Genomic DNA, 19,983 nt, shown 5'->3' on the forward strand with positions numbered 1-19,983 from the left:
TCCCGTTAAGGATGCCATTGGAGGAGCAGCTGGGACCTGCCTCTCCAGCCCAGCTCGCCCACGAGCTCCCTTTCACCCCTCCGTCTCTTTTTCCGCAGGCATACCAACCCTATTGTAGAAAATGGACAGACCCACCCGTGCCAAAAAGTCATCCAGGAGGTAGGTGGAGAAGTCATCCAGGAGGTAGGTGGAGAAGCCCCCCCTGCTCACTCCAGAGGGCGACTGGTGAAGCTGCTTGGCTTACTTGCCCGGGTCACCTATGTGGGCTTGCCCTCTGTGGCACACTTCAGCTGGGATTGCACAGATGGAGCTTGGAAAGGGACATCTGGCTTCTGGGGCTGCCAGCTCTGGGTCTGTTCACAGTCCTAGGCGCGCCTCTGGATTCCAGTTGACCTTGTCTCCTCCTCACCCCGGATGGAGCAACGCCAAGGGGGTGGGGGTGGGAGGTAGCCAAGGGCCTTACTTACTCATTTCCCCTGTTCTGTTGTGCCCCCCATGGTAAGGGGTGGCTGGCTGTATGTAATAATAATAAGTAATGTATATATTTTTTGTCATGTTCTTCGGGATTCACATACGTTATCTCTGTAATCCTTATGCTTCATGTACATTACCTCTGTAGTCCTAATGCTTCACGTACATTTCCTCTGTAATCCTTACAACAACCTGTGTAAGGGGGAGGTCAGTTTTGTCCCCAGATGGTGGGGAAGGGAGCTGTGGCATGGAAACAGGGCTTTACTTAATGAATCCATGATGATATTTAAACTGGGGACTGAACGGATTCCCAGCCCTAGACTTTTGCCGTTGCACTGCCCCAGCGCTCTGTGTGTGCATTTGACCCCACGGCCCACCCTTTGCAGCACTGGGGCTTTGGCCTACTGCCCTGGCCCCACCACCACCACCCCAGTTTCGCTCCTGGTCCTTCCGCAGACCGGCGGATACGATGGGCAGATAAGCAAAGCCCCGTGGCCTGAATACTTTTGCAGAGGGAGCGTTGCCGATTGGAGCCTGGCTCCTTTCTCCCTGCTAGTGCTGACCTTGTGGAATGTGCTGCTGCCATGGGATTAGGTTTCCAGGGAGAGGAGACCAGGCGGGTCTCTGCTTCGGCTGCTCCTGTCCGACGTCAAGGAAACCCTCCATAATCGCTCTCCTTCCTCTGCCCAGATCTGGCCAGTCCTGTCAGAGACCCTGAACAAGCATCGTGCCGATAACCGCATCGTGGAGCGCTGCTGCCGGTGCCTGCGCTTCGCTGTCCGCTGCGTGGGGAAAGGCTCGGCGGCCCTCCTGCAGCCTCTGGTCACCCAGGTAAACGGCCGTAGAACAATGGTGTCGGAAAGGGACCCCAGAGGGCCATGAAGACCAACCCGCTGCGGTGCAGGAATTGCTAAAGGAGACCCTGCCAGTTGGCCATCCAGCCTCCATTTAAAACCTCCAGGGAAGAAGAATTGTAGAATTGGAAGTAACCATGCAGTGCAGGGATCTACGACTCTGTGATTAAGAGTCTGAGACTGAGAGTCCTCACCACACTCATAGCAGGGAAATTATTATTATATTATTTTTAAAGAGCAGGTGCACATGTCTCCAGAATAGAGGAAGGGGCAATCCAGATGAAGTTTATAAATACACATAAACCGTAGAACTAGTAGAGATGGATGGGGCCCCCAAGGGTCATCCAGTCCAACCCCCTGCAATGCAGGTGTCACAGCCTCCAAGGAAGGAGAGGCCACCACTTGCAAGTGTGCGCCCTCCCTGCTTTGCATGTCGGTCTCTTTCCATTTCACTAGAAGCATTCTGAGCTCTGCATTCCAATGGCACCAATTATTAGCAAGACTCGTTTAGGCCAAGTCGTTGCGCAAATCCCCCCCCCCCCTCAACCAGCAGCAGGGAGCTCTGGAGAGTGCCAGCCTCGTGGCGCTCAGTTGAAATGATTATCTACTTGACATCTGATGGGAAGGGCTACTACTGAGAAGGCCCTCTGCCTGGTTCCCTGTAACTTGGCTTCTCGCAGTGAGGGAACCGCCAGAAGGTCCTCAGAGCTGGACCTCAGGGTCCGGGCAGAATGATGGGGGTGGAGATGGTCCTTCAGGTATACTGGACCGAGGCCATTTAGGGCTTTAAAGGTCAGCACCAACACTTTGAATTGTGCTCGGAAACGTACTGGGAGCCAATGCAGATCGGCAGCTGCTGAGAATGCGCCTCCTCTTCTCAGCCCCTTTGGGCACCTGGGATAGATTTTTGAACCCACCCTGGTATTCTCCTTGTGAATGGTTTAAACTGTTTAAAATGCTGCCTGTTTGCTTACTGTTGTCGCTTGCCTTGGGACCTTACATCGAAGGGTAGATAAAACGCAGCCCCACCTGGTCCGCCGGGCTGCTGCTTTGGCTCCAGGATCCTTCCCTTTTGCTGACCCCTGCTTCTCCCCCGGCAGATGGTGAGCGTCTACCAGGAGCACCAGCACTCCTGCTTCCTCTACCTGGGCAGCATACTTGTGGATGAGTATGGAATGGAGGAGGGCTGTCGGCAGGGGCTGCTTGATATGCTGCAGGTAGGTTGGCCCCCGGGGTTTCCTCGCGGCTTCGCTGGGGCTCACCTGACCTGGGGAGGCCCCTTCCTGGTCTTGGTCTGAATGCGTGTGGTCCCGACGACGAGCTCTGCACAGGCTCAGAGGCATTCCCTCCAGATTCCCTTTTGGGGAAGGAATGCAAGGATGGCAACACGAGAACAGGGCCTTCTCTGCAGTGGCTCCCCGTCTCTGGAATGCTCTCCCCAGGGACGTTCACCTGGCGCCTTCATTATTTTTTTTTTTTTTTTTTTTTTTTTACCTTAAAATAACAACAACCAGTGCTTTTTTTTATTAAAAAAATATTTAGGGGTACTCTCACTTTCCTTTTTTTTTTTTTTTTAACATACTTTTTATTAATTTTACAAAATACAAAAAAACAAAAAAACGGTACATACTTAAACCCCTTTTCCACCTCCTTCCTACCCACCCACATGGGTCCTCCCCTGCCACAGAAGTATCCCATGTTTGTGAACAGTCAGAAATGGTCCATTTTATGCTTGGATTTCTGTCCTCCTCCCCCTCCCCTGACCCCAAAGCCCCCCCCTGCCACCAGGGAGCTCCAGCAAACCAGGGCAGTACGCAGGAGGACATCCATCCAACCATCTATTGTTATACCAAAAAAAGAGAAAAATAGAAATAGGAAAAAAAGGGGAAAAAGAAAGGGCGAAGAAAAAAAAGAAAAAGAAAAAAACAATACAAAACAGAAAAATTTTTCTTGCATTCATAGTTGAAAAACCATATTTTATGGGCTTCCCCTCCCCCCCTTCCCCGGTTTTCATCCCTTTTTTATCATCTGCAACAGTTTCTTACTTTATAAAAATACACCTTTGTATCTTATACAACTTATAAATCAATTGTTAACATTTTCATCTAATATTCAAATCACTGAAAATTCAAACTCCCATTTTCTCTTCCCGTGCCTAATTTTTTTTTCTCCCTCTATAAGCCTCCATATTTTCACATTTTCCAAAATCCATTCACTTTTAAAACTATAACTATTCTCAATTTAACCTTACATCCCCGATTACCGGCTCCACCCCCCCCAATCCAGCAAATTCCAAAATCAGCAGACCAGTTATAAACCTGTTAATCCATCCTTATAATCACAACATCACTTTCCCTTCACCCCACCCCCTGTTTACAGTCTCTTGCCATCCAGGTCACCATACAGGACCCCTGAATTTCTTCTCTTCTCTGCATATTTTTTCCTTCTTCCCTGTGGGCGTTCTGGAGTTCCAATAATACCAATCGTGCCCCCCTCAAAGGCAGGGCACTCCATCCAACTTTTTGTAGAGTAGAGTCATCATTTTTTTCATGGTGTGTTTCATTTTGTGTTGAATCATCACAGTCCTCATCTTCATCTTTTCCTTCCCCATCATTGTCATTCTCACATTGCTCTTTTTCAGTGTCAAAAGCTTCATCTCCTAGAAAATCATATTCCGCCATCACCTCCTGAAATTTCTGCTGTAACTCCTGTCGTCGTGTCTCCTCTTGACATAACTCTATTCTTGTTTCCCACATTAAGGTCAAAACAGACCGCTGGAACTCAGGGGAACACTTTTTTGTTGACATATTTCAGTCCTGCCAAGGTCAAAACTTATCACGTGGGGTGGAATATGATCACAGTTTATTTTCTCGACTCCATTTTAACAAGCTGGCTGCATTCTTCAAGTCTTGTTAACAATAAAGTTCGAACTCACATTTCACAAGCACTTAAGCCAAAAAAGAAATTCCACAAAGTCCAGAAATACAAAGTGAAGTAAAAATTGACTTATAAATCCTGATCAACTCACTGAATTGCCTAGGCTGCCGGCTCCCGAGGGAAAGAAAGGTTTTTCTTAGGCTTTACCTCATTGCTGCAGGGCAGTCATAAACCACAGTCTCTCTCCCCTTTTCACCCTGCATCAAAGGGGATATTCTCTTTGATGCCTTTGAGGGATCCTTTTGAATTACAAATCTTCTGTTTATGGCTTCGGGTTTCTATTTACTGTCTCTTTGTTGCCGTGGGGGGGGGGTGGCTTCCTCTTTTCTCCCCTCTCTCCCAGACCAAATTGTTTTATAATCCAAATCGTGAGGTTACTTACAGTCTTTTCCAATCGTTTTATTTTCGGAAGAATCCAGCGCTCTCCGCCTTCGGCTTGAAGCTTCTCCCTGCTAGAATAACGTTGCCGCTCAAAATGGCCCCCGCGACTTCTACCCTCCTCGCTCACCTGGCGCCTTCATTATACACCTTTAGGCGCCAGGCAAAAACGTTGCTTTTTAACCAGGCCTTGGGTGATCCCATTTACATCATATGCCCGTGTGTTTTTCGGGTGGGGGGGGGCTATTGGGTTGTTTTTGTTTTTATTAGGTATTTTGTGGTTTTATATCTTGATTTTATTCTGTGAGCTGCCCTGAGATCCCCCGGGTATAGGGCGGTATATAAATTCAATCAATCAATTATTATTATTATTATTATTATTATTATTATTATTCCAACAAGCTTTTAATGTTTGATGGATTTCTGTATTTTAGTGTTTTGTTGGAAGCCGCCCAGAGTGGCTGGGGGAACCCGGCCAGATGGGCAGGGTATAAATAAATAAGTTGTTATTATTATTATTATTATTATTATTATTATAACATTGCATTGCAGAGTTGGCAGGGACCTCCAAGAATCAGCAATTCCTGCAATGCAGGCATTTCAGTGAAATGTTTTAGTCCTTTGTAGCCTTGGATGCCCTTTCTGAAAAAGGTCTGCAGAAACTGTGCCCGTTGTTCCAAACATGGCTGCTGCCCCCATATATTTGTATTACAGGGGGGGATGCATTTGGGCAGGTTTAACTGCTAATGGCTTCCTCCTGCCCCCCTTGCTCTGCCCTTCCAGGCTCTGTGCGTGCCCACATTCAGGCTCATCGAGCAACCCAATGGCCTCCAGAACCACCCAGACACTGTGGACGACCTCTTCCGGCTGGCGACCAGGTACACCCCCCCCCCCCACACACACACCTTGCGCTTGGCTCCTGGCTGCCTTGCTTCCAGGCCAGCCTTGGCACTTTCCACCCAAAGCAGGTTTTCCAGTCTGGTTTGCTCCAAATCCCAGACCTCAGTATCGTATCCCCCCCCCCCCCCGGGAGAGGTCCGCTGGAGCACAAATGCTTGGCAGTGTCTCTCGTAAAGGTCAGTATTTCTGAACCTTGGAGGAAGGAGATTGCAAAAAAACAGGGGGGCTGATACTGTTGCGGCTCCGCTGCCCTTGGGACAGGAAGGGACCCTAATCAGGAACCGGGGGGGGGGGTTATCTAGGACCCAGATCTGAAGAGCTGTTATCAGGCATTGACATGCAGGAGGAGTTTCCACGAGGAGAGCTGTCTGATGCTGCCTCCCCCTTGCAGGTTCATCCAGCGGAGCCCCATCACCCTGCTCCGCAGCCAGGTGATTCTCCCCATCCTGCAGTGGGCCATTGCTGCCACCACCCTGGACCACCGCGATGCCAACTGCAGCGTCATGAAGTTCTTGCGCGACCTCGTCCACACGGGAGTGTCCAACGACGTGAGTGGCGGGCGCCAGGGGTTGCGCGTCAGCGCAGGGTGCCAAGGCACACAGCATTTTATCCCAGAGGGTTTCTTGGGGGGGGGCGGGGCCGCAGGGGTATTGCCCCACTTTTCCCCGCACGGAGCTCAAGGTGGCATATGTAACTCTCCTCCCAACAACCCTGCGAGGTAGGTTAGGCTGAGAGACTGTGGCAGGCCCCGAGGTCACCCTGTGAGCTTCATGGCTGAGTGGGGATTCAAACCCTTCTCTCCCAGGTCCAGCACTCTTCCCCCCCCCTGCCTGCCAGAACCCACCATCCAGTTGCCAGGCCAGCCTTGGCCAACCCTGTACTCTTCTGCAGTTTTGGACTAAAACTCCCATCAGCCCCCGGCGGCATGCCACATTGTCATGCAGCCGTGCTGGCAGGGGCTGATGGGAGCTGTAGTTTAAATCAGCAGGAGCTTGTCCAGTTGGTGAAGGCTCTGGTAGGTCTTGAGCCTGCTCTCGAGCCAGGCCATTCGTACCTATAAGCTTCAGATTACAGAGGCTGGCTGTAGTTTCTCAGTGGCGCATGAAACGGCACTCTGCATGCGCTCAGAGGCAGCCTTTGAGCCCTGATGGTGAAACAAGCTTCTGCGGCCAAGCTTTGCCTCAGGAGAAGCCCTTGCTTAGCGCTATCTGTTGGGAATGTTAAGGAGTGTTAAGGAGAGGATAAATTGTTTTGATACGATCCCTCCTCACTCACACTAGTGAGCAAAGAGCACAGCACATTCCCCTTGCAACTTATTGGAAGCAACTTAATGATTTGTTAGAATCCTTTAAGCAATCCAGTCTGGATTGGTCCTGGCAAGTTTCCCCTTTTATTTCCCTCTTAAAACAACAACGCCACGACACAGTCTTCTTTAAAAGTAAGAAGAAAGTTTTACTCACATTTAGTTCACTGCAGTAATTCTGATGGAAGGCTCTATCTTGTGGTTACAGTGAGAAGTCTGAACTACTTTTCAGACTCTCTGCTTGTGGGCTCCATCCTCTGTGAAGGTTGAGCCATGTGCTGGCCAAGAGCTAGGAGAGTCTATGAGGAAGAGTCCAAGAGAGAGAGAGGGTTGCGTGGCCAGCCCTTTTACCTGGTCAGCCAGGGTCACACACATCTACCTGGTCACACACAGAGGGAGGAAGCTCCAGGGCAGGTAGGACAAGGAAGTCTTCCCTGCCTGGAGCCACATTCCCCTGTGTGTCCATTCTAGGCAGCAGGAAAAGGTTGCAATTGCCTGCTCTGGCAATACCACATCCTTCAGCACGGTGCTGTGAAAGGGCCGCTCCCCAGAGGCCTTTAAAAACTGAGGACTAGAACCTTTGAGCAAAGAGAGAGGGATCCATACAGGAAGAACCAGAAATAGGGAAGACCAAAAATTTAAATAAGGAATAGGGAAATTTTATAATTTCCATTGTAAACAGTTAAAATCGTTAATAGGATTGGAATAACACTTGTAGTTCAATGGTGACTTTTGGACACAATGGAGAGGTAAAAGATTTGGATTATCATATAAGATGCAGGAGGAAATGATTAACAATAGGACCCACAAAGGGGAGGAGGGAAGTCCAGCAGATTCCTTGGAATCTTGTTTCCACGTTGTATGTTGGGTATGGGACTGTAAAATTATAATCTGAAAAAACCAAATAAATAAAATTTATTTTTTTTAAAAAAAATAGAGAGGGATTCAGAGCAGGGTGTTAAGGACCAGTGCCATCGCAGAGACCGGGGGGGAAAGTCCCAGGCTAAGTTTGGGCAAAGTTTAGCCCAAGGAGAGAAGCTTGGTCCTTGGAAAGGAGGGAGAGATCTGATTTGGAGGCAGCCTGATTCTGTGGGTGGCGGGGGGAGGGGACTCCAAGGCTGCCTGCCCCCCCAGAGAAGGGGGGAGGATGAGGATGGTCTGCTCCCCTCTGGAGCAGAAGTGGGGTGTCGAGAGCGGCCCACGGTCTGGGTGGGAAGCCCCCCCCCCCGCAGCTCTGAGGGCCCCCCGCGAGTGCGTCCCTCTCTCTCTCCCCGCAGCACGAAGAGAACTTTGAGGCGCGGAAGGAGCTGATTGCGCAGGTGATGACGCAGCTGGGCCAGCAGCTTGTGAGCCAGCTCTTGCACACCAGCTGCTTCTGCCTGCCGCCTTACACCCTGCCAGACGTGGCCGAGGTGCTGTGGGAGATCATGCAGGTCGACAGGCCGGTAAGGAGGAAGCTGGGACTGGGCCTTCCGGGTGGGGGAGAGCACTGGGCTTGCCCAGCCTGCCTTTGGCACTAGCTTGACACTACCGGACTTTGAAAAGCTAGATCGAGTTCAGTTTTGTTGGATCAACTGCATTTAAATTGGGTTTTGAACAAGCGTGCAGCCAGTCCTTACCATTTTGAATCGTACTACCGTATGCTATCCTCTTCCTTGGCGGGTTGTGCAAACTACTCTCTTGCATTGTGCTTTTTGTAAGGTGGGGGGCACTGGGGGTGAGTTCACGGAACCAAGGGGTGTGGGATGGCCCCAAAAGGTTGGGGATCCACTGGCCTGCAGCCTTCTGCACTCAAAGCAGGTGCTCTAACCCCCGGGGCTCTTTGTGCATTGCTGCAGAGTCTTGGGAGTAACTCCTCCCCCCCCCTCTTCATTTCTCCCCACCCCCCTCTCTGTGGCTGCCACAGACCTTCTGCCGCTGGCTGGAGAACTCGCTGAAAGGCTTACCAAAGGAAACATCGGGGGGAGCCGTGCAGGTGACGCACAAGCAGCTGACAGACTTCCACAAGCAGGTCACGAGGTCAGTGCAGCCTTCAGGGCTACGGTGGGGGGATTGGTCAGGCGGGGGTACCAAGGGTAAGTGGGTGGGGGGATAATCAGACGCAGCAAGATTCATTGGACTAGATCAGGGGTGTCCAGCATCCAAGAGACTGCGATCTACTCCCACTATAAAAATAAACTGGCAGTGATCTACCCATTGGATTGACCAGTGTTGTTGAGCTTTTTTGGGATCGGGCAGGGACAACCAGCGATATCAACCGGTTGGACAGGCACGGAATAGATGACCCTTTGATCCCTACCCAACTCAATGTGTATGTTTCACCTCCTTAAGCAGTTTTCACTCGCGGGCTTTATGAAACTGATCCTTCCTTGTGTGGATCACGAGCCATTCATTTCATTGGGGATTGTGTGAGTCGGGGAGCTTCACTGGGTCCCCTATCTCAATTTGCCCCTCTCTCTATGCCAACTGTGGAGGAAAGCCCTTCTTTGCCAGGAGGTTGCTGGGTCAGAGTGTCCCTCGGCTGGGATCTCTCTCTCTTTCCTCCCGTTTGCCAGTCAGGTTTTTCTGGTCCTGCCAGTCCGGTTGTGCGGCTTTTGGGAGGGGGATACCGCAAGGCTGCTTGGCCCCAGTCCTGCGCCCTTTGCCAGCGCAGGGTGACTGGCTCAGGCAGGCCTATGCCCAGCCGCACCTGCTTTCGAGGCCCTGCAGCTTTGCCAGGCCTCCCTCCCCTTCGCCCGGGGTGTGTGTGTGTGTGCTGAAGCAAGCCCTGGCCCGTTCCTCGGTGCCACACCTTGCCAGGCAGTTTGGCAAACGTCTTAGCACCCAAGTGGCACCCCAGCCAGCCTGCCTGCCTCCTGGGGTTTCCTTCCACCCTGCGGCATTCAGGGCCTCCTGTGAACATTTGCTTGCTCAACAAGAGCCTGGTGGGCGGAGGGCAGGGTGCCCCGGTCTTTGGGGATCCCATGGTAGCCTTTCTCCTGTGTGCAAGTAAAGGAGGGAGCTCGGTGGGTTCCCTCTTGGGCACTGGAATTCCAGGCTTCCACCGGGAGTATCTGGCCTGCTAAGGAGGCTATTTCTGCACATGCAAACACCTTTGGCCCTGAGCTTCATCACCACTGATTTATACACACCTCCACCCAGTTCCCTCTGACTCAAGTTTCTGGTCCTCAGTTTTCTGCCCAGTTTGGGCCATCCCGGGTCTCTGTTGCTCCCCGTCTCTGTGTAGTTTGCTTGCTCTCAGAAAGCTGGCCTTTGAGCCCAGGTCTACTGGCAGCCGTTGGTGCCTCACCCCGCAATGTGTGGCTGCACAGGTTCCTGGCCATGTGCAGAGCGCTTGTCCTTTCCCTCCCCAAATAACGGCCGCCTCTCTCTTTTCCTCTCTCCTCCTGCAGCGCCGAGGAGTGCAAACAGGTTTGCTGGGCTTTGAGGGACTTCACCAGATTGTTCCGGTAGCCTGTGCCTCCTTCACTCTGCCTGTCTCCCAGGTGAGCAGAATCTCCCCTTTTCCTCCCAGTTTCCTGTGCATGTAGAGAGAGGCGCCAGTGGCTTGAATATGGTGCCTTCCTCCTCCCGCTGGTCCATTGCGCTGCCTCTGCCGCTGGCTGCCATGCCAGGGACTGCAGGGGGTCAGGCTAGATGGCTCTCAGGGGTCCCCTTCCAGCAGATCCATGCCCCCTCAGTTAATGACCAACCCAAAGGGGCTGTGTGTGTGTGGCAGGGAACTTGTGTGTGGCCTACAAGTTCTGTGCCGAAGGACTCTTGCAGCCCACTAGGCCTGAGAGGCTGGATTGCCTGGTGTAGATAATTCTGAGTTTGTTAGCTGGACCAGGGATTGATGACTGAGCACAAGGCAGCTTCCGGCATTCCTAGATGCTGACTCCCTCCCAGTGTTCGAAACTAGCCAGGCGCGTTTTCCGACCGGCGCGGGCCCATTAAGTGACCACATGGCAATCTTCGAATGCCTGGTTGACGGCTGGGGAAAGCAAAACATCGCTTAGAGAAGGACCTGAAATATTTTCCTTGAAGCTGGAATTAAGTTTCATTCTGGATTGTTTTGCTTGATGTTTGAATGGGTTGTAAACTGCTTTTGAGATTTGTTCTTTAAAAAAAATAAAGCCGTATAGAAATGAAAATAATAATAATACAGTGGTACCTCCGGTTGCAAACGGGATCTGTTCCGGAGGTCCGGCCACATCCTGAGGAATTCGCAACTGGAGGAGTGCTTCTGCGCACGCGTGCACAGCGAAACCTGGAAAAATACTTCCGGGTTTGCTGCATTCGCATCCCGAAGTTTATGTATCTAGAGGGATACGTAAGCGAAGGTACGACTGTAATAGTAATAAAATAGTAATAATAATCCCATCAGAAAGGGAAACCTGAACATACATATTTTGGCAACCGCAGCCTAGGTTTAATTGCTATTTGGCGATTAGATGATATATCTGAGTTTCTAACACTGCCTCTCCTCCTATGGCTCCTCCTCCTCCTTCCCCCTTTTCCAGGAATGTCTTATTTTCAGAAGAGGAAATAAAACTACCAAGACAGTGTCCCACAACCAGCAAACTTCATGGCGGCTGAGGGCTCTGACTCGCTCTGCTGTGTCCCGCCAATCCGGAAGAGACACTTTGCCGCGAGAACGAGTCGGTGAAGTTCCTGCTTGTGAGTGCGAGAAAGAGAGAGAGAGAGAAAAAGAGATAAAAACGCGAAAAAAACCCATAAAATCCCGGGGGGGCACAACTTATCCGCGAATATCGATGGCTGCAACTGACCTACGGCATCGCGGGGGGAGGGGGAGCCTGCTTTTTCAGATGGACTTGCTTTAAAAAAAAGAGAGAGAGAAAGAAAGAGGGGGGAAAAGACAAAAAAAAAAACCATGAAAAGGAAAATAGTAATAAAATGTTTTAAAAACAACAACAGAAATATGAAACAATAGAAAACTAATTTGCCTGGAAGCAACAAAGTAGTAAACTTTCTGTGAAATGAAAATGAAATGATTACTTAAAGATCCATTCGGGATTAAGAAAGAAAAACAAAAAAACCAAACACCTATCTAAGAAACCCAATAGTCTGCCCTGGAGGGGATGGGGGAATGGGGCGGAGGGGCTTAGTCCAAGGTTGCTGTTGCTGTTGTTTTGCAAAGCCCCACCGTCCGGATTTCCAGAGCTCTGCCTCCCCTTCTCCCCGAGTCCCAAAGGAAAGATCGGGTGGAGTCCCAAGATATTTGGGGGGTTGGCAGGGGAGGGCCAGCAACTGCCCACCCCCCTGCCCACAGAGAGAGGGTCAGGGAAAACCTAGACCCCACCCCACCAACGTGTTTGCTTACTTTGATAAAACAGTTATATATTATATTATAAATATATATATATATATTCTTTTTTAAAAGTTGATTTGGTTTTTTTGGAAAATTTGGTTTAAATCTGTTTGGGATTTTTTTTTAACCGCTTTGGAGGGGCGGGAGGGGGCTTCGTGGGAGGGGTGGGGTGGGGCTCTGGAGGACCGAGGGGGGGCGGGCAGGCTATTTCGTTAAAACCGATCCCGGCAGCGACTCCGGTGGGGGGGAGACACAGAGAGAGAGGGAGTCGCGGGCCCCGAGCAGACTTTGAGGCAGGAAATGGGGGGTGGGAGGGGTGCTGTTCCGTCTGGTGTTGTAGCCATCTCGAGAACAAGATTTAAAATTAAAAAAAAAACATGCAAAAAAAGAGAAAAGAAATAAAAACAGACGAAAAAGTTGAAACTGAAGCTGTCCCAGTAGCCTTTTTGCCCTAAGAGCTTGCGGGAGCGGTTGGGGTTTGCGGTTTACATTATGCCTCCTGTCCCATTCATCGATGGCCTTCCTGGATTCGACCATCGCAGGATTCTGAAGAGCAGCCCGGGCCTTGAGTTTAGAGAAGCACATGTCCCCCCCCCCCCACTGGCTGCTAGTTCTTGCCTCTATCACTTGTACAAATTCATGCCTCTGCCTCGTCCAGCCCCGTGTTCGAAATCAGCGAGGCGAGTTTTGCCAGTGGCGCAGGTCCTATTGTGGCCGCACTGAGATTTCTGGGTGCCAGTTTGACGACTGGGGGAAGCAAAACGTCACTTAGAGAAGGAACTGAAACGTTTCCCTTGAAGCTTGAGTTATTCGGGATTGTTTCATTTGAATGTGCTGCAAGCCGCTTTGAGGTTTGTTCTTTAAAATATAAAGCGGAATAGAAATGAAAATAATCGTAACAGCAAATTTCATTGCAGAAAAAAATAGGGCCCCTAGACATTCCATTGTGGCAACCCATTTGGAATTAGCTTATATACAGTGGTATCTTGGCTCTCGAACTTAATCCGTTCTGGGAGTCCATTCGACTCCCGAAACGGTTCGAAAACCAAGGCGCGGCTTCCGAAAAACTTTTGCAAACCGGAACACTTTGAGCTTGCAGCGTTCGGGAGCCAAGCCGTTGGAGAACCAACATACCACTGCATTTCTAGCAGTTGTTTTGCTGTAGTGAGTACTTTCGGCAGCTTTGCCTCACCGGATAAAACAACTCAGTTCTCGCTTGTTTTGGGTGGGCGGCGGCCCCCTCACTCTTTCCCCTGAGCCAGGGGAACTTGGGGGTTTAGGCTTCTGTGGGATCAGACCCCCCCCCCCCAAAAAAAAACTCCATGGGGAATGCCCCAAGCTCAGGAGCCGAGCATTTGCCTTGCAAGCAGAAGGTCCCAGCTGGAGTTGGGAGAAACTCCCCATATGAAACCCTGGGGAGCGGCTGCCAGTCAGTGCAGACATTGCTGAGCAAGAGGGAGCCAAATGTATAAGGCAGCTTCCTGCGATGGAGCTGGCTTCGGAATAGGCAGGAATGGGATCGTGCCGCTGAACCAGCTTTGCCACCCTGTCGTTCCATTTGCAGGCACAGAAAAGGGCTTGGGGTGGCATCCTGGCTCTGTAGGCCAACCAGATAAAGGTGGAAAATGGAAGGGAATCCTCTCCCATCTCTGCTGTGACGAGCGAGCAGCCGTCCCCAACACGGCACCTCTCCCGGCGGCTTGTGCAAAATAAGCTCATGCCTCGCTTATTTTAAGAAAACTGCAAGGCAGTTCATAGCGCACCTGTTTTGGGGAGAGTTGTAGTTCAGGACACCTGGAGGGGAGCACCACCTTTGGAGAGGGCTGCTCTAGGAATCCGAGGCAAGAGAGAACTCGGCTACTGATGAAGCGCAGATTTAGCTGGACTCGCTGTGTGAATGTCTAGGAAGGCTTGTTGCTATCTATAGCAAGCAGGTGGTTTGAGTCAAGAATGGGTGTGCCCTCCTTTGCACCCCTAATGCTCAAGGAATGCCAGGAAGCTGTTGCTTCTTGCCTCTGAATTCAGAAGAGGCTGTTCTTGAGATGTACACATTACTTCCACCTTCCTGCAAGGTGTGCAGGGGAGGGTGACGAATATAACAAGGGTCTGGAAACTAAGCCTGATGAGGAACGGTTGAAGAAGCTGGATATGTTTAGCCTGGAAAAGAGGAGATAGGTAAAGGGACCCCTGACTATTAGGTCCGGTCGTGACCGACTCTGGGGTTGCACCGCTCATCTCGCGTTATTGGCCGAGCGAGCCGGCGTTCAGCTTCCGGGTCATGTGGCCAGCATGACAAAGCCGCTTCTGGCGAACCAGAGCAGACAACCAAGGGCTGCCACGTGGAAGAGAGGGCAAGCTTGTTTTCTGCTGCTCTGGAGGGCAGAACTCAAACCCATGGCTTCCAGTCACAAGAAAGGAGATTCCGGCTAAACTTCAGCAGCAAGAAAAGTGTTTGACAGTGGAATCAACTCCTTCCTTGGAGCTTTTAAAGCAGAGGTTGGATGGCCATCTGTCAGGGGTGCTCTAGTTGAGATTCCTGCATTGCAAGGGGGTTGGACTAGATGACCCTCGGGTGTCCTTTGCAATACTATGATTCTATCTCCTTAAAGGCCTTATCCCTGCTCTCCCCATCAACACTCCCAGCTCTGGCTCTATTAACCCGAACCTTGTCCTATCAAAAGATCACATTCTTGGTTTGTGTTTAGCACCATGCTTCAGTGCAGACTGTGCCAGCTTCCATCGCAACCAAGCTGTATCCAGGGACCATTCCTGCAGTGGTTATTTTCTGCCGCCCCACCTCAGCCGCCCTCCCCTCTCCCTTGCGATGGACACGGAATTGCAGGAGGCGGCAGCAGGTGTCCTGGCAGAGCTCTCGAGTTTCCCGCGGCATCTCAAGTACTCATCAGCCATTGCAGATTGGAGTAAACATGTTTATTTCACAGGCAGAGGTCACGCTGCCCCCCAGCTGACGGGCAGAGGCCACGTAACACGGCAGTTTGGCAGTGGCAAACCGCAACACACCCCTCCCGTTCTTGTCTGACTCGCCAAGGCGGAGGGAGAGGGAGCAGCAGGAAACTAAATACCTTGGTGGATTCAGTGGGGCAGGTCGGCAAATGCAAGGAGTCGCCGGCTCCTTTCAGGCCTTCCCCATGGAATGGGTTCTTCCCTTCCACCCCTCTCCCCACTGTTTCCTTCCGCTTTGCCAAGGAAAGCCAAGTTCTGTGACCTGCATGGATTTTGATTTTGGCAGGGAGGGGGCTGGAGTAAAAAGCTGTAGAGGAGACCCTGAATCCCATCACTCTCCCTCTGGGTTCAAGCACCTTTGCGGTCATAGATACTGCTTTCTGGAAGCACGTTCTGTTCCTGCAAAGCTTTGGCATGTACAAAACCCCAATCCCCACCCCTGTACAAACGGCAGGCTTCCAAAACACAAAGAAAAAGGCATATTTCCTTCCCCAAAGGCTGGCTAATACCCTCTTGCACACAGAGGTTTCCTGCCCAGGAGAAGCTTAGTTTCCACTACCTGTTGAGATTGTGCAAAACCTACACCCATGTCTGCATTCTTGGTTCTGTTAGGCTGAGGGGAGATGTGGCGATGCCTTCTTGCCAACAAAGAACCCGTTTCAGGTAATTTCCTTGGCTCGTTGGAGCTCCAAAGGCATTGCACGCCTGCTTACAAGCATCTCTTCGCAGCCACGGGGACTGGAAACTGCCCACTCTTGCAAATAGAAAGTCAAGAATTCCGGTGCCAAGAGCTGGCGGAGTGTCTCAAACTTGGCAAAGGGTGCTCCTCGGAGGAGAGACTCCCTCTTCTGCTTGCCTACACCAAGCAGGGCAGGTCTGGCCCCAACCCATGCAACCTAGTGGGGGAAGGGGGCACAGAGCAGCCTCCAGCTTCGGCCTTTTGGGAGCTGAGGCCCAACAGCAGCGCGTGGTTCTCTGTGGTTGCTGTATTGCAGAGGGTTGGTCTAGAGGACCCTTGGGGGTCCCTCCCATTTGTGCCCTGCTCCAGGCCTTAGCAGGGGCTCTCCTAGAAGGTGGGAGTACTGGCCTTCCCTTCCATGCTACAGCACTTACGCTTAAGAAATGCTACCTGCTGCAACCAAGCTCAACAGACTTCCCTCATCGCTGACGCAAGGCCTGCTCTTGCCCCCCAAGTCCCTTGCGGCCCTCTCCCCGCACCCCTTCCATTCGACAGCTCGCTAGTTTTTGCAGCAATCGGGAGAAGGCCCTTATCCTGCAAAGAACTGCTGCGGCTTCTCTCGGCTCAGTGAAAGGCTGAAGTCCGGCTCTTAACTGGGGAGGCCTCCGAGCTTGCAAGTCCCCGTGGTTCTGCATCAGCTGCCCACTAGCAAAGTGGCATCCCGACTCCCCTGGAGCCGGGGCCTGTGCCATAGCCCAGGGGTGGCGAGGTGCCCAGTCCCCCCTCATGGCTACATGCTATTTGTGGTGCTGGTCTGCATGGGCCAGCTCTCGGGCCCGGCCAGCTGCAGGCTCTGGACTTGGACGCTCTGCTGCGTCTGCCAGAGCTGGTGCAGCTCCTTGAACTGTTCCACCATCTTGTCCTTGAGATCCGGGTGGGAGATCTGAAGGCGGACGCTGTCGGCTGACCAGCACAGCTCCCCGGAGAACATTTCCAACAGGAGACGCGCAGCTACTGGCACCACCTGCGAAGGGAAAGGGTTCTGTCATTTCATGCACAGGTGGAAAAGCAGAGCAGCCTCACTTTCCTATGTGGTGGAATCCTATATAATAAAGTCCCTGTGTCTCTGCGTCCAGATTCCCTGTGTCCCTTTGTCCGCGGTAATGCGCATGTGTCCCACGGACACAGGGACTGGACAAAGAGGCGGGACGTACACACGCACACGTGCGCATTCTCTCCCCCCCTCAACCCTCTGCCTCCCGTTCCCCTGCAGCGGCGGACCAAGATGGCGGCATCGGGCTCCGGGGCCGCGGTGGCGGAAGCCCGGTCCGGCTCCTGTCGCCATCGCGGCCCCGGAACCCGATACCGCCATCTTGGTCCGCCGCCGCCTTCTCCTGACAACCCTACCTGGCCCATGGGAGGAGCGGCGGGGCCGCGGCCTTCCCTCCCTCTCTGCGCTCGGCCGTGGGACACGACGGGAGAGTGCTTTGCTTAATTGCGTCCCCGGCGCCCCCCACGGCCGAGCGCAGAAAGGGAGGGAAGGCCGCGGCCCCGTCGCACCTCTAGCACCCGTTTTCTTAACGGGCTGAATGAGACTAGTGGTAAAATAATTACAGTGGCACCTCTGTATAAGTCCGGGTTTGCCGCTCGCGCATGCGCAGAAGTGCAAACTGCTCTTCAGAGCGGCGCTTTCTCTAGCGTCCTTTTCGTCGAGTGTCCGGGGCTCCAGAACGGATCCCAGACTCAAAACAAGGTACCACTGTAAAAATTATTGGGAAATGATCTATAACAAAAGGAAAAGAATGTTTTAAGATAACCTTTGTCAAAAGACCAGAAGCTTTTTTTTTGCTAGGCATTTCAGGTCAAGATATGCCAAAAGAGAAGAAAAAAACCTCTATGTATGCTACAACGGTGGCTAGGATTTTACTAGCCCAAAGATGGAAAAGCGATGAAATACCGACTAAAGAACAACAACAAGAAAAACAACTGCCAGACTTTTAGAGGACATCTGAAGGCAGCCCTGTTTAGGGAAGCTTTTAATGTTTAATAGATTATTGTATTTTAATGTTCTGTTGGAAGCCGCCCAGAATGGCTGGGGAAACCCAGCCAGATGGGCGGGGTATAAATAATTATTATTCCTATTACTATTCCTATTATTATTACATTTTGTCCATAAATTACCACACAGCACATATTCAACACAAAAAAACAGCTGCAATTTGTTGTTGGCAAAGGACAGGTGGACATATAAAGGGCCCCATTACTTTCAGTAGCTTAGGGCCTCTTCAAACCGAAATTCGGCTCTGCTAGAAGCTCCTTCTCCCAGAACCAGGAGAGCCTTGAAAGTAGGAGAGCAAAGGGGCGTCTCTACCCCCATCGTTCTGCCCGGACACTGAGGTCCACCTCCGAGGGCCTTCTGGCAGTTCCCTCGTTGCGAGAAGCCAAGTTGCAGGGAACCAGGCAGAGGGCCTTCTCGGTGGTGGCGCCCTCCCATCAGGTGTCAAAGAGAAAAACAGCTACCAGATTTTTAGAAGACATCTGAAGGCAGCCCTGTTTAGGGAGGCTTTTAATGTTTAATAGATTATTTTATTTCATTTTTCTGTTGGAAACCCAGCCATAGCTGCCAAGTACCCCGTTTCCCCTGGGAAGCCCACGTTTTTACTTACCCTTTCCCGGTGGTCCCCCGTATCACTTCGTCTCCCGTTTTTCTCCGTTATTTTCTCCTGCCGGCGGCCATTTTTTTCTTTCTGATTTGCCCTTCTATGGGCACCAAAAATGGCCACCGCTGGCTTCAAAAGTCGCATCTACGCATGTCCGGAAGTGCATAGACGCAGCGGCGGCCATTTTTGGTGCCCATAGATGGGCAAAACAACACCGGAAGTTATGTCTACGCAACGTCCGGTGTCACACGGCTGCCGGTCCCGGATTCTGCAGTCCGGGACTTGGAAGGTAAGAACCCAGCCAGATGGGTGGGGTATAAATAATAAATTATTATTATTATTATTATTATTATTATTATTATTATTATTATTAGCTCAGGATCAATAAGGAAGTGGGAGAAAAAAGGGGTGGAGAGTCACTTGGGACCATGCCATTATTCCAAGAGGCTGCGTTCCAAGCCTCTCTCTGTAAAAATTGAATAATAAGCAGATAGCAAGGACGTTTCCTTTTCTTATCCGTTCCTGGCAACCTGCCGTGGGGGTTGTTTCCTCTACCGCCTGACACCAAGCTCTGCTTAAAACTGTTTCCTGGGGACATGTCCCTCCTGATTTATGTGGGCGGAGGAAGATTACTGACACAAACACCGCCCCACCTCTTACCTGGACTGTGATCAACTTCTTCTCTTTAGGCTTCTGGTCTGGCCACTCCTCTCCGAAGCAGAAGAAAATCTCGTAGGGGGGTGGCGTGGTGCTCTGGCCCTTCTGGAACATGATAAGTCCTATGGAGAGAGGACGGGAACGAGAAATATTTAAAAGAAAGTTGCTGAATTACAACTTATTGCCAAACTTGAAACCATGGAGAGACCTGGTCTGAATAGAGACATTGGATTCTTATCTCATTATACATGATAAAGCTATCTTTAGCCATCTCACCCCTTGCTTTTTCCTGCAAGACCAATTGCAGTCGTTAACAGTCGTCAACAGCTATCAGTCATCAACCACCCACACCCATCACAAGGAGGGAGTAATACCCCTCCCCACCCTCTTGCTATATATCAGGGTCTGGTGACTTCTGTTTCAGTGTACAGTGGGACCTCGACTTACGAATTTAATCCATTCCGAATGCACACTCGTAGGCCGAAAACTTCGTAAGTCGAGTTTCCCATAGGAAAAGTGGTTTCCCATAGGAATGCATGGGAAACTAAAAAATTCGTAAACCGAGGAAACCACATCCGCGAACAGGTTATCCACTTTTTCCGCTCGTAAGTCAAAAACGTCGGATGTCGAGTAGTTCGTAAGTCGAGGTCCCACTGTATCTGAAGAAGTGTGCATGCACACAAAAGCTCATACCAATGACAAACTTAGTTGGTCTCTTAAGGTGCTACTGGAAGGAATGTTTTTATTTTTAAAATATATTTCTCCTGCGTCAGACCAACACAGCTACCTACCTGAATTTAAAAGAAAGAAAAAAAGAAATGGGAAGGGCCAGGGAGTACTGGCAGCCCATTGGAGGAGAAAGGAGGGAA

At 51.1% G+C, this 19,983-nt stretch overlaps 2 protein-coding genes across 3 annotated transcripts in view; one reads left to right on the forward strand and one right to left on the reverse strand.

Moving 5' to 3' along the window:
* TNPO3 (transportin 3) overlaps nt 1-11,557 on the forward strand; it is a 36,978-nt gene extending 25,421 nt beyond the window's left edge. The window contains exons 15-23 of one of the 2 annotated variants that reach the window (XM_060279260.1): nt 99-183; nt 1,162-1,302; nt 2,426-2,542; nt 5,424-5,518; nt 5,932-6,088; nt 8,121-8,288; nt 8,750-8,862; nt 10,236-10,328; nt 11,346-11,557. In XM_060279260.1, the coding sequence (XP_060135243.1) occupies nt 99-183; nt 1,162-1,302; nt 2,426-2,542; nt 5,424-5,518; nt 5,932-6,088; nt 8,121-8,288; nt 8,750-8,862; nt 10,236-10,296 (937 nt within the window). In that variant the 3' untranslated portion in view covers nt 10,297-10,328; nt 11,346-11,557. The remainder of the gene's footprint in view (nt 1-98; nt 184-1,161; nt 1,303-2,425; nt 2,543-5,423; nt 5,519-5,931; nt 6,089-8,120; nt 8,289-8,749; nt 8,863-10,235; nt 10,329-11,345) is intronic. The other variant, XM_060279261.1, reaches the window with a different exon arrangement.
* A 2,346-nt stretch (nt 11,558-13,903) lies between these two features.
* The window catches only part of IRF5 (interferon regulatory factor 5), a 45,556-nt gene continuing 39,476 nt past the window's right edge, over nt 13,904-19,983 (reverse strand). Inside the window, exons 8-9 of the mRNA XM_060279262.1 lie at nt 19,118-19,236; nt 13,904-16,821 (exon numbers count right to left, since the gene is read on the reverse strand). Coding sequence (XP_060135245.1) covers nt 16,588-16,821; nt 19,118-19,236 — 353 coding nt within the window. The 3' untranslated portion in view covers nt 13,904-16,587. The remainder of the gene's footprint in view (nt 16,822-19,117; nt 19,237-19,983) is intronic.

Source organism: Zootoca vivipara, chromosome 10, assembly GCF_963506605.1.
Source record: "Zootoca vivipara chromosome 10, rZooViv1.1, whole genome shotgun sequence".
Taxonomy (NCBI): Eukaryota; Metazoa; Chordata; class Lepidosauria; order Squamata; family Lacertidae; genus Zootoca; species Zootoca vivipara.